The 13,557-nt window shown below is 37.7% G+C and overlaps 2 protein-coding genes across 19 annotated transcripts in view; both read left to right on the top strand.

Annotated features, from left to right (window-relative positions):
- CalpA (calpain A) overlaps positions 1–5,541 on the top strand; it is a 75,057-nt gene extending 69,516 nt beyond the window's left edge. For all 14 annotated transcript variants that reach the window (XM_022080218.2, XM_022080215.2, XM_022080213.2 and 11 more), the window contains 3 exons: positions 1,260–1,387; positions 2,372–2,567; positions 3,652–5,541. In XM_022080218.2, coding sequence (XP_021935910.2) covers positions 1,260–1,387; positions 2,372–2,567; positions 3,652–3,737 — 410 coding nt within the window. In that variant the 3' untranslated portion in view covers positions 3,738–5,541. The remainder of the gene's footprint in view (positions 1–1,259; positions 1,388–2,371; positions 2,568–3,651) is intronic.
- A 4,662-nt stretch (positions 5,542–10,203) lies between these two features.
- Alk (Anaplastic lymphoma kinase) overlaps positions 10,204–13,557 on the top strand; it is a 51,655-nt gene continuing 48,301 nt past the window's right edge. For 2 of the 5 annotated variants that reach the window (XM_087353986.1, XM_087353984.1), the window contains exon 1: positions 12,448–12,892. The gene's annotated coding sequence lies outside the window, so the exon portion shown is untranslated. Of the gene's footprint in view, positions 10,389–12,403; positions 12,425–12,447; positions 12,893–13,557 lie in introns of those variants that run through there. The other 3 variants (XM_087353985.1, XM_087353982.1, XM_022080226.2) reach the window with 3 other exon arrangements.

The following is a 13,557-nucleotide window of genomic DNA, read 5'->3' as shown; positions in this document are numbered from 1 at the left end:
GGATTTTATAGCTTATTACTTGTGAGATGTAATTGATGTAATTTCATCTCTGTCTAATCTTGTTAGATGGGTGTATCATTTAAGTTGATATGGGCTGGCCATGTATCACAAGCAGTAAGCAGGAATAAATACACGCATACAAAATTTTAGTTGGAAAACCTCATGGAAAGAGTGTAGTTGGGAAACTGAATCATAAATGAGGACAATATTGAAATTGATTTTAGGACAATGGGTTGTGAATATGTGCTGGCTCAAGATAGCATTTTTTGGCTTTATAGTTTCAATTTTTTGAGAATTTAAGTAACTGTCAACTGTTGGGCTACAGTAAAGTCCTGTCCTATAGAGTAATTTGGTTGGTTGGTGAGTCAACTGCTGTTGTGACAGGCAGTTCATTGTGGGATTTTAGCCTTGTTTGTCCACAAAATGAGGTGTTATGCTAGAATTTTGCACCCCATGGACATAGGTTAAGTTCCAATTAACTTTATGCTAAATAAAATAATATATAACAGTATTTTTTGTTTCTTCATATTTTGCTCGATATTTGTCGGTTAGTGTAACAGCCTGCAGTGCCATATAACTAAAACATTGCATTATTTTGCACTAATTTGACTAAATATTTGTGTATATGTGTTCTTAGGACTGTCATTAAAACCTGTCTCGTAGATTTTCACTCTGAACACAGTCACAGGTAAAGTCACATGTTATAGACTTTTAATCACATACTGGAACTTCATATTTGTTTTCAGGAATGGTGGCTAGTGTCTGGGAAATAATCACTCAGTTTTATTACATTGTTATTTCATAATGACATATCAAGGAGGTGGGTTATACAGTAGCATACCAATAATCTGTTAACCTTAGAGTTAAGTCCAGTTGGCAGCCAGACAGTACTGGCATACAATACAATAATGGTAATGAATGATTATCTAATGAGGATATGGAGGGAAGAAAGCAATCATCATCAGTTTTTAAGGTGCTGTCTTAAAATTTGCTTCATGCAATATTGGAATCTTTCTTTAGTTTACCAAAGTACTGAGTTTTGAAACTGCCGTAAGTTGATAAAAACAAATATGAAAGTTCCATCATCCAGATAATCAGAAAAACTTAACCAGAATATGCATTTGTTATTCAAGGTTATAAACAAAATGTTAATAACTTGTCATAAATATGGCTGAATATCATAAAAACATTTCATTTCGCATTACTATGTTATTAACCTTGATTGAACACGATACAATTTTCTTCTGTTGTCCAATCAGAAACGAAGAATGAAGGCTTCTCAAAAGATGTCTGTAGAAGCATGGTCGCTATGATGGATGTGGACCGATCTGGCAAACTTGGCTTTGAAGAATTTAAAGCCCTGTGGGTTGACATTCGACACTGGAAGGTAAAATTATTAACAGTACACATTCATATTCCTTTGTTTTTAAGTAATAATGATATTTACAGAAGATAAGCTCAACAGTTAGGCTTCATGTTGAATGCCCAAGTCAGGCCCCTAATTTATGACACAAAGATATTATTAAATTTTATATTCAAAGCTTATTTAAAATGTAGAATTCATTATTTAAGCTTCTTGAGATCTTTTGCATTAAGATCATTTTTATGCACATTTTAGTGGCAGCCTCTGGTAGTATGAGGTCTTAGACATTTCTTCTTATTTTGGCTCCTCATCTTCTACAAGGATTGAAGCTAATTTTGAAGATCACAAGTTAATTTAACCTAGAGTAATAAAACCCACAGCTAGATCTCAACTTCATCTCCCCTCACTGGACAGAATAAAATTAACAAACTTTGTATTTTACTTACTATTATAGAATCCCATTTTGTATTTTACAATTCACCCAGTTCCTAAGTAAAATCATGTTCTGATTTGCATTTATAAGTCTGATTTCTAGTCATGCAGATTGCAGAAATGATAGATCCTTAACATTTTGAACCTTTAATACATAATGTTTTACATCAAATTAATTTTAAGCCCATAATCCAGTTGCAATGTTAAGACATAATAAACTCAGAGATAATGTTTGTTATTTATTTCTGATTTTTCAAAATTCCCTATAAAAGTGCGGGCTATGGAAACAGACAAACAAGAGCAGAGTTCTAGTTGTAAGCATGAAATTTGCAGGTAAATGTGAAATTTGCAGCCATTTGTTACAAGTAATTTTTGGGGGGTTTTCATTTACATATATTTCCCATTCTTATATTTCATAACCATGAATTATTCCACTCTTCGCTATCTTGAGATTCATTCCTTTCTTTAAGGACTTCTAACCTCTCACAGGACATTTTTGATTATGGTTTTTGATCTTTGTGGAAGTGAGTCTTAAAGTTGAAAATGACCTCATTGCCTATTCTGTTGACATTTCAGGCTGTATTCAAACTGTATGACAAAGATGGCTCTGGCTGTCTCAGCGCCTTCGAGCTGCGTCAGGCCCTCAATTCGGCCGGTTATCGCCTTAACAACCATGTCCTCAACATACTTGCACATCGCTACAGTACCAAGAATGGCATGATCACATTTGATGACTACATGATGTGTGCTGTTAGGTTGAAAGCCATGATTGGTGAGTTGAGTATGCCTATATTTTGGAAAAAAGTGCTTAAAAATATGCGCACAGTAATTTTTGTTTCGTCAGAAAGAAACATGTTTATTCATACCTACATACTTTCACAAAATAACTTGGTTTGTAACATTGGGCACACAGAGCCTCTTCAAAACCATGTTTACAAGAAAACCCTAATTTGTAAGTCAAAGAAGAAAAACGAATAAATTTCAAATGATTATTTTTATGTATTTAAAAATACTAATGAAATTGCTGAATTATAACATTTGTATCAATTATTTGTGCCATGAAAATATTTCACAAGAAATGGCTTTGTAACTGTAAGTCAGAGAAAAATTGATAGTTCAAGTGTTTATTCTTCACTCAATTTCCATAAAAAATGTAACTGTTTTGAATATTTTATAATATTAACGTAATTTGCTCCAAAATGTTGTTCAAAGGAAATGTATTTTCTGTACTGTCAGTCTGAAGGCAAAACATGTAGAAACAGAACTGTTCGGAATTTGTAAGTACGCTTCAAGATGGATTTTTAAAATTGGACAGAATATGTATCTCATATGTGGGAAATGATGAGTGTAAGTTCGTGATGATTGTTGGGAACTGTTGAAATCAACCAATAGGAAGACCAAGGCAGAGATGGAATGATTATTATTTTGAAGTTACAGGAAAGTGCAATGTGAGCATGCAAACTGGATTGTCTAATAAATATGACTGTCTTCTATGATGTTGCATCTGTAAGAACCTTATAAACATTTCAGAGGTCCCTGCTGCCTCTGTCAAGACAATGAATAAACTGCACGCAAAGAATTGTTTTCGGATGTGGAAACCAATTCGACCAACTCAGGGTTCAAAGTTATACCTTTTTTCTGTCTGGTTTCCATATCCCAAACAATTTCCTCGTGTACAGCTTACTCATCACCCTGATGATGGAGGCAGTAAGCACCTCTGAAACATTGATAAACATCTACCAGACTACACAGCAGAACATCTCAGAATACAGTCATCTTTGTACTTGCCACTACGAGAACATAAAATCTCACCTGGAATTGTCTGACGATTCGGCCGAAATGTGACTTTGTTGCAGATATCTTCCATGAGAGGGATCCTGACAATACCAACACGGCGACGTTCACACTGGAGGAGTGGGTGGAGAAAACGTTGTACTCCTAAGGCATTGTGGTGGGCATGCTGTGTTCTATTAATCACTAATTCTACGCAGAAACACGAGAGTTTGATTTTGAGAAGTATAAAATTTATTCTGTAAGATACGCAACGTTTTAAGCAAACACGATTGAGTTTTAGCTGCCAAAATATCTACCTCTGAGGTAGTGACATCCCATAGTTTCATGTGCTGGTATATTTGAACTACTTCTGATATTTTGTCATCACCGCTATATGTTCTGTACCGACAACACATCAGCGCAGTAGCTTCTGGCTGGTGGAGATAAATAATATCATTGCTATGGACTGAAGCTGAAAAACTCTTTTATTGGGATTTATTACATTTATGGAAATTGAAACAAAACATAGAACTATAAGTACAGTTATTAAAATATTGACATCATACTCAGTGAATTTGTTCCATGACATTCTGCATTTAAAGTCACTAGTCTGAAAGTTTAGAGGGAAATTTTTGTTTTATCACTGGACCAGGTGATGCCCCCAGAACACACATACAGCAGATTGGAACTGCACTAGGTCAGTTGGGCTGTGAACCGTCACAGGGCATAACCATTACTCTTCAGTGAGGATATTTTCATTCTGTATCTCTGTGTGATGCTGGAGCAGCCAATATTGCAGAGTCAAGAACACGTGTTTCTGAATTTGGCACTTAATCAGGAAGTAATGTAATAGCCTGTCCCGCGCTGTAGTCGCGTGGTGTAAGGCGTCGTGCTTCGGACCGGCGATACGGAATGCGCGCTGGTTCGAGTCTCGGGGAAAGAAATTTCTCATGAGATTTTCGACCGGTGCCAACCCAGCATCGTGAGGAAATTGGGGAGCTACAATGAGTAGCGTAATCTGGTCATGAAAACTACCAATGCCTAGGGTTCATCGTGCTGACCGCACGTCACCCTATATCTGGTTGGATGATCGTTCACCTCTGCTTAGGCACGTGAACATGACGCCAGCAGTCAAGCTAGTCAACTTTGGCTCTCTGGAGCTGTTACGCCGCGGATTTTTAATTTTTAACGTAATAGCCTGGACTTCAATCTACTCTCCAGTCTTAAGTTTTGTCTGCATCATTAAAAACTGGACACTTGAAACAGAGGCTGCAACGTATTCCTCTGTGACATAAAAATACGGTGCATTCACCGGTAAAGTTGAATGCAACTGTCACTTCCCAGCTTCAAGCTGGAACTGCATGACTCACTGCCAAGCACTACAAGACCTTCCTGAAATGAATTAAATTTGCTCCATTAAAACAATAAAATTATCTTAACTTCCTATGTACTGGGGAATGAACAATTCAGTCGGCACTGAAGGGTACAATTTTTTTGTATGTGACGCAAGAATGGTGGATAATCTCCGTTGTTTTGTCATCGTGAGAACACTTGATGGATGTATAAGGTACCATAGAGTATCAGATTTCTTATGTGTTTTTGAAAATTAGTGATTATTAGAAGCAGCTTGCTGGATTGAGCTTCCTCCGAATCTTGTGTTCATATTACTGTCTTACATCTTTGTTTTGGATAACGTACTTCACGCCGTGTCAGAAATCCTCAGTGCTGTTGTTTCCACCACATCATAAAGCTCGGCTATTCGCTCAGTCCGAAGCGTGGGATCGCTTTCCGAGCGATGGCCTCTGTTACAGAAAAAGAAGAACCTCTGGAAAAGTAGATTTCCTTCTTTGGACTGCATGACAATTGTTAGTATTTCAATTTTTTACCTCTGTACTTGTTGTTGTTTGTAGTTACTTATGCTCGGTACCTTAAGTACGAGTTTTAATTTGTAAACAAGATTATTTCCTTTTGTATATATGAGTTTTTGTTTTTATTTTTCCTTTTTATTCTGTTCCTTATGTCCCAGTATGTTTTGTAAAATTGTGAAATGCATTCTCTCTTTCCTGTTCCCTTGAGGGATTAACCCCATCAGAATTATTTTTAACTGAATGTTTCGTGGTTGAACTGTTGTGTCTTCTTAGGGTAATTTTTACTTACTATAAGTGAGCAGGAGCCTTGGAGGTTGTGCCTTATATATAAAATCTGTTCTTATTTCATGTTTCTCCATTCTGATAACCATTTTTTTAGTAATGCACACATTCATCTGATGTCTCATGATGTTATTGGCTCAGTGAGAGTACTGTACGCAAGAATTAAGGCGGTCCCTATGACGTATACATCCTGGGAAGTCGTGCTGCAGACTGAAGAGTGTCATGTTTGTTCTTATTTGATGCAAACTTTACTGGTAATACTTTAAATGGTTGTCACCGTCGGTGGACTAGTGGTTAGCGTGCTTGCCACCGGACCCAAGTTCCGCGGGTAGAATCCCAGCCGAGGTCGATGGATTTTTAAGGGTGATAAAAGTCCCTAGCACAACTTCCTTCGGAGGCGAAGTAAAGCCGGCGGTCTGATGTAGATTTATGGCACGTAAAAGAACAAGCATGATACGAGATAATGTGGGATCCAACAGAACCTGCGTTCTTGTTTCGTTGCAAAAATAATCCACAGAAGAAAGTCATGGCAAGTACTAATATGCACTTCTAATCTTTCAGGGCCCAACTATATTTATTTTGTTACAAATTTATTGTTATATTAATTTTCAGGAACATTTGGCCCTACAATTACGAACTTTACATAATTTGTTATGAATTATTGAGCATTATTTATGCAGGTTAGTGCATATAACCCGTTAGGGTAAAGCACATTGCATTAGATGCTTTCCAGAAATGGGTGTCGATGTATTTTTTATTTACAAGAAATACTTTTTAAAATACTATTAAAGAAGGAAAAACTTTGGTATATAGGACCATGTTTATGAATCCCTTTGGCTTGCAACCTCATGAAGACATTACCATACAATTTGTGCCAGAATTTGAGTTTTATCAAACCTAGAAGTATCTAAGAAGCTGGGACAGCACAGACCACAGTTAGAGACAGTAAAATGAATGGTTACCAGTAGGGGCAGGATTTTTCTATTTTATCTCCATGTACGTATCAAGACTCGGGCTCTGCCAGCGAGTACAAGGGGCGCTTTCCTTGAGGTAAAGCAGTTGTGTCTGAATAACTATTGTAACTATGTCAAAATGTCTAAATGATTACATAGTTGAATGATGGTACTGTCATGTAAAAGTGTATGATGCCCTGAACATTGTCTAGAATGTTTTGGAGGCTTGTTCTTTCTCTCGTCTTGAGGTAAAAGACAAAACGAGAAGATATACTGTATTTCCTGAATTTTAAGACACTTCACATTTTAAAATTCACGAAATTAGGGTGTGTCCTACATCTCATGGCATCTAAGAATTAATATAGCATCTTTTTTCTCGTGAACCTATTAATAATGCAAGGTGTGTATTGTAATTTATGGCATCTTAAAATCAAGGAAATGTGGTTTCTACTCTGTCATGATACGTAAGGAAAGCTAGTTCTGTTTAAGAGTTATGGATTCAGCTTTGTGACCATAGACGCTATGGAAATCCAGTAGAAATATGGAGTAACTGCTTGGCTTGCATTCCTTCCAGTCACTGGGCACTATTGTAAGGATATACCATAGAAGATATGCTCTCTAGCAAACGTTATAAGACGCTCTATATATCTCGAACTACAGTGAACTGTTTTTGAGAAGTATGTTACAAGTCTGTTTATAATTTACTTTGACTTTATGAAAGTTCTAACTGTTTTCTATTTTAGCGTTGTATTCCTATACCTTCATATATGGGCTGTATGCTGATTGATCTGACAGAAGTTCTTGATTGTGATAACACTGACTGGTTGCTACATGTGATTTATATGCTCTTATAAAAAGTTGCATGCTGCAATTTTATGTATAAACTAAAATACTTCCCTTGAAGAAATAGTCCACTTATATTTCATGAGCTAATATTTATCATATTTTTTATTGTACTGTTTATGGGTAACAAAATAAACGTTGCTTTTTGTATTTCTATCGATCATTAATACAAGGCCAAGCAATGCACATGCATACGTACATACATACACAAACCTTTATTACATTCCATGGATCCATAAATTAGTCAGATGTGAAATAAGTCGTAATAATACAATACATTATACAGGGTTATTCGTAATTCCCTGACACATTACAAAAAATCGCTAGATTTGAATGGAGCAATGGATGGTAACATAGGACATGCCGATAAAAAGAGAAACTCTCCAAGTTTATTTTACATACCTCATAAATTCTGAATAACCACGCACTGTTTCGTTGGCCACCCCGATCACCTGACCTGACGCCACGCGATTTCTTCTTATGGTGGTACGTTAAGGACTAGGTCTTTGTACCGCCTATGCCATGGGATCTGCCTGAGCTGCGAAGACGAATCATGGCTGCCATCTCACAAATCGATCGTGACATGCTGCAGCGGGTGTGGGCGGAAATCGATTATCGGTTTGACGTCTGCCGCGTCACAAAGGGCGGACATACAGAGCATTTATGAGGTATGTAAAATAAATGTGGAGAGTTTCTCTTTCTATTGGCATGTCCTATGTTACCATCCATTGCTCCATTCAAGTCTAGCTGGCCTTGTAATCCTGGGGTCTCGGGTTCGATTCCCGGCGGTGCCCGAATTTATAACTCGTGTTGGGCAAGGCCGTGGTCTACGCAACACGGAGTTTTCCTCCGGGGGCTTCCCCGGTTTCTCCGTGGCATCCTAACAGTTACTCCATTCACACACAGAAGAAGGCAATGGCAAACCACTTCTGGATCATCTGCCGAGAACGTATATGAACAGGTCCCAGTCCGAGAAAAGGATGGAAGGATCCTGTTCATATGGACCTGTCGTCAGACAGAACACTAAAATAAAAATATCAGGGAATTATGAATAACCGTGTATATTACAATTCATACTAATGTAGTGTAGTATTTGAATTCGGTAATTATACCTTTAGTGGGTTTCATAGTTTTCCGTAGTCTGTCCAAGTGAATGTTTTGAATTTTTATTTAACGCTTAAACATTGACCAATTGTTACTAAAACTTAAAGTTTACGATAATATAACATTGTTACTATCCGCTGGAATTCTTTTTTCTTTTTAATTGTTGGTTAGTATTGTGTTACATTTTACTTAAAATCCTTCCCTTTCTTTCTCTAAAATATAAGTAGTGTATTTATCTAAATAATCTTACTATTTTGCGTGTTTTTATTTCATTTCTGCTGATTACCGAGGGTTTCGATTATCCGAGAAAATATATTATAGTCTATTGTATAATTTTTACACAAGCAAGGTAAAATTCCACTGGTTACAGACAAAACAAAAACTAATTCTCTTATCTACAGTGCTCATATGTACCCGAAGTCCCCTGTGGTTATGAGAACAATTTTTTTGGTCGCCGATGGTAACCGTGTAAAGAAAGCAACATAATATTCCATGGAGCCAGTGAGGCTGTATGTATGTAGTTGGCATCCTAGGCGGTAGATGACAGTAAAGTGCTTACGTCAACATTGAACTCCTCTCTTCTGTCCCCTGGCCCACTGTTCACGGAAGTAAATTAGTGTTTGGTTAGTTGATGGTCTACAGGAGAATGTTCGATTTTAAGGTAATTTTCAGCAGCTGTTGGAGAGATTAGAATCTACAACCTGTGAGGTGTAGTCCACGTATGTCTCTCAGTTTTGGACTTGTAAACAGTAAAGACAATTCTGAAACTGTTAAGTCAATTTCCAGAACGGAACCTGATTTAGTCATACAGCACTGTGATGTTAGTGTCCGATAGGTCAACACGTCCATTGGATTCGAATCGGAACTTTTATTATTGTTAGGTTTGCTCTCATGGCGAGCGCTCGGCTGGCTCTAGCTAGTTAACGATGAGTGTAATCTGATCGGTTCTGTTGCGGGTAAATGTATTGAGTACCACTGAACCACAAAATAATAACAGAAGGCTTTAATTTCCTTTTTTAGATTGTTAGCCGGACTAACACGTTTAAAACGAATGCAAATCCATGAGACTAAGTTATCTCGAGTATTAAAATAGCTGATTTTTAGTCGGTACCTACAAGTTCAAACCTCGGAAATTCTCAAGTATAGTGGTCTTATTCAGTTACTATAGGCGAATGACGTCATGACTATTTTGAAACAAGTCACTATCGTCTTTTTCTCATCTTATTTGACTCGAAATTAATCTAAAAATGAGTCCTGATAAATAATCCGTCAGTTATGTTGCAGTCTACATGAGACGTGGCTGAACCGAAACGTCGCTGTTAGAAGTTATTTTGCTTAGTATGCACGGATTCTCCCGTTGTTATTTCCAATTCCTTCAGGGAACAGTCGGATAGCTTAAAATGGACCACAAGGTTTTTCGAATCTACTTACTTCATCATTCATACTGACGTTAACGATCGCAGTTGATGCAACGTCATAAAACGCTTATTTACCGGCGTTGCGGTAATTGTTTTAACAAAATCATTATAATTGGGCGCAATCTGTAATCCTTTTTCCCCCCCACAGACGAAAGTTGAAGGCATAGTTCCTCAGCATCCCGCTAGAGCCCTCTGCGTGCAGCGCATCTTGGCAGCCCGTGAAACCCCCGGGAGCTCTGCAAATCAGTGAGTGTTTTATCGTCCCAGAAATACGGAGCAGGACTTGGACGTGCGTGTTTCTGCCGGTGCGATGGGACCATGACATCACTGCTGGACCGCTAGGACACCTGGGGTGAGTGCCCCACCTACTTTACAGTGTGCCTGAAGAAAAACTTGCATACGTATTGATTGTATCACACTGCCGGGTTCCGTATTGACCTTTAACCTTATTGCGACGTCACAAGAGATTTGTGATTTTGCACAATTCGTAAACATACGGTAATTGTGTGGCGTGAATGGTCTATTTCATTCTTAAGTGCACTTGTACTGGGACTCCTCGATATGGGGTCCATTTATAACAGCGGCGCTGCCAGAAGGCGGATTGACATGAAATTTGTGCACCAGAGCAGCAGCTCTTGGCCCTGGTTATCGTCTTACGTACAAGTATCTTATAGACAGCTATAGAATTCAAAGATACGTACGTATTACGTTCTATGCATTGTCTTCAGACTTATATATATTTGATAAAAGGGTGTTTTTGTGAGTATTAACTAACGTGGGGGAAATATGGCAAGTCTTCGAGAGAAAAGAAAAGAGATTACGTTAACATTTCATAAAATAAAAAAAGAAAAGTTACAATGATTCGCTCCGATAACAGTTAAACACTTAAAATGTAATATTTAGTTTGTTTAATTTATCGTTATTGAAGAATATAGCAGTTTTTTTACACTAAATTAATAAAATTTGACTAGATATCTGTGATGTTTTGTGTAGACGTGTTTTTCTTTGTTCGTGTTATTTTACGTTTTCACTGTTTTGAACTTGCCTTTAAATAACCATGATTTTTTTCTCTGCAATTACTTGGTACTTGGAACATTATTTATTGTATGTTCGTTTTAAAACGTAATCCGACTTCATAATATAATTGTATACACTACAGTTCAATACAGCTACAATTTACCCTATTTTTTTAAAATGGGTGTTGAACTTGGCCGTCACTCTCCTGATTACAGGCATCAACTCGTTTAACTGCATTCCTTGCAACCCTACGAAAAATTGTGATCGATACCTGAAATTGCATCTTCGTTGTTTGTTTTTAAATTCGTTTGTGCTGTGGTATTATTTTCGGACGCAAATTCTTTGAGATGACCCCCTAAAAGAAGTGTTTGGGATTTTGGGGTTGCAGCCCCCCTGTGAAAAGAAAATTCTAGCAGTAATGCCGTTCTTGTTCCCACAGTACAGCAGCTAGCCCGGTCTTTTTTGAAACCACGAACCGCGATTATCAGCCATCAGCAAATCGTTCCATAACAAGGTCTTTAAGTTATTCACTAGACGTTTAAATGGAATCATGTTTTATTCGGGAATTAAATATTGTGTGACACTCGAATTTAGTTACAAATTAAATCTTTAGAGAGCAGTTTTGTCGCCTTATGTGCACTACCCAATGTCCTTTAGGACAGTTTTCTCAGCTATTAAGAGGGGGAACGTAAGAAAATGAGCCTTATATCTTCCGGCGTGCTGTTACTAAGCACAGTGGCACTCCACAAATAATTTGCTTGAAAACAAAAACTCGATACGACTTGATAGATGTGAATTGTTTCAGGTACTTTTCATGTCTACTGAAAGGTCACTTTCAAGTTTAGAGTAGAGCAGAACCAGTATAACTTTCATTTGACTTGAAATGACTTAAATAACAACTTTAAAACTGTGTACTGATACTTGACTATTCAGTTTATTGTTTTGTGTGAGAACAGCTGCTTTCTTTTTCTGGTATTGAGAAGAACACTGAAAAGAAGTGATTTGTTTTGACGGTATTTCTTATTGTGAACGTTTACAAGCTTAGTGATATGACATTTGTACATTTTTGAAGCGAACTTGCCCAAAAGGGAACACGACTTGCTTTCAAACGACTTGGCCAGTGTGAGACCCATCTTGCCTGATCAAAGCCACACACTGAACTGAGTTGTGACACTGGAAACAAATGAAGGCTGTGTGTTTTGGTTGTCAAGGTCAACGGTCTCTCCTCCACCCCCTCCCCTCCCCGCATAAGTTGTAAGTTCTTGAATACGTATCGTGTGACCAGGTCCATCTCGTAATGGAGTTACATCGAGTTGGGTGAAGTTGCCGGCAGCAAATTTCCCCAGCCTAAAACGGGTCACTTATTTACAGGTAAATAAATGTTGTTGATGTTGGTAACGCGTGGACGACATCTTTGTGGATAGTGATATGAAGGGAGATGCCTTTTACATTACGTGAAAAGACAAGTATTTTGTGTATTGAAAGAGAAGAAACAACATAAGTTTCTTTTTGTTGTGATGTCCGGTTCGTTGCGTATGAAACGTTAAACCTTGGCTCTTGTGGAGACGTAAACAACGCCTCAGTCACCCGATCCCTGCGGACCTAGTTCCATGATAAATATTTCCGTGCTGAAATTTATAGTGTTTGTGTCTGGAGCCAGTTTAGTGGTCGAGTAGCAAATCGAAGCTTGATAGCTGCGTAATTTAGACTGCTTTTCGTTGTGATGTGTCTTTTATGTTGGCGTATTTATTGACGTGTCAACAGATTAAGTTTCATAGCGTCGAATTGGAAATCACAGGATGATTATGAACTGTGAGAGGATATCAACAAAAATGAGAGGTGAGTTTCATTTTTGTCCGACATTGAATTCAAGGGAAGTGACTGTAAGTTTATGGAATAACGCTGAATTGAGAAAGATGTTTCCAGAAATTGCACCATCATTCGCCAGGACTGAATTATGAAAATGGCGGAAGCCATCAGTCAGTTCTGCTATACTGGATCGAGATTAAAATCGCGAACCCTTTATGAGGAGTGTCACTTGTAGTTTATTCGTGTTTTGCATAAAATGAACGCATGATATGAAGGTCTACGTCATAGCGTGCCTGCATGTTTCATCAGCGAAACTATAAATAAATTTCGATAATATTTAATGGGTGTTTGGAGGCAGCATCAGGGCGATCGTTTCGCCCTCATGATGGAGGCAGCAAGCAGTTCTGAAACGTCGACAGGCTCTCAGACTACACGGCCCAACAACCTAGAAGGCAGCCATATTCACACTTTATCCAGTTTCTCGTAAACGTCTCGTCACACAAATAATTATTGTCCAAAATACGTTTCTTGTTAAGAGATATAATTTTTAATTGAAACCTTTTTTAGATTATACACAACCATAAAACGTTGTTTGTGCAGTGGTTTTATAATAAGATAGCCAACCATTGATTTTCTCCCAATGTAGCCTGCAAGATCAATGCCAGTGACTTTGTTAAACTATCTCGCGAAGCTGT

Source organism: Zootermopsis nevadensis, unplaced genomic scaffold (genome assembly GCF_977971745.1).
Source record: "Zootermopsis nevadensis isolate Lab colony 2312 unplaced genomic scaffold, Znev_1.0 Znev_ptg000022l, whole genome shotgun sequence".
In the NCBI taxonomy this organism is placed as follows: domain Eukaryota; kingdom Metazoa; phylum Arthropoda; class Insecta; order Blattodea; family Termopsidae; genus Zootermopsis; species Zootermopsis nevadensis.
Note: the sequence above shows the minus strand (reverse complement) of the source record. Positions and strands in the feature narration are given on the sequence as shown.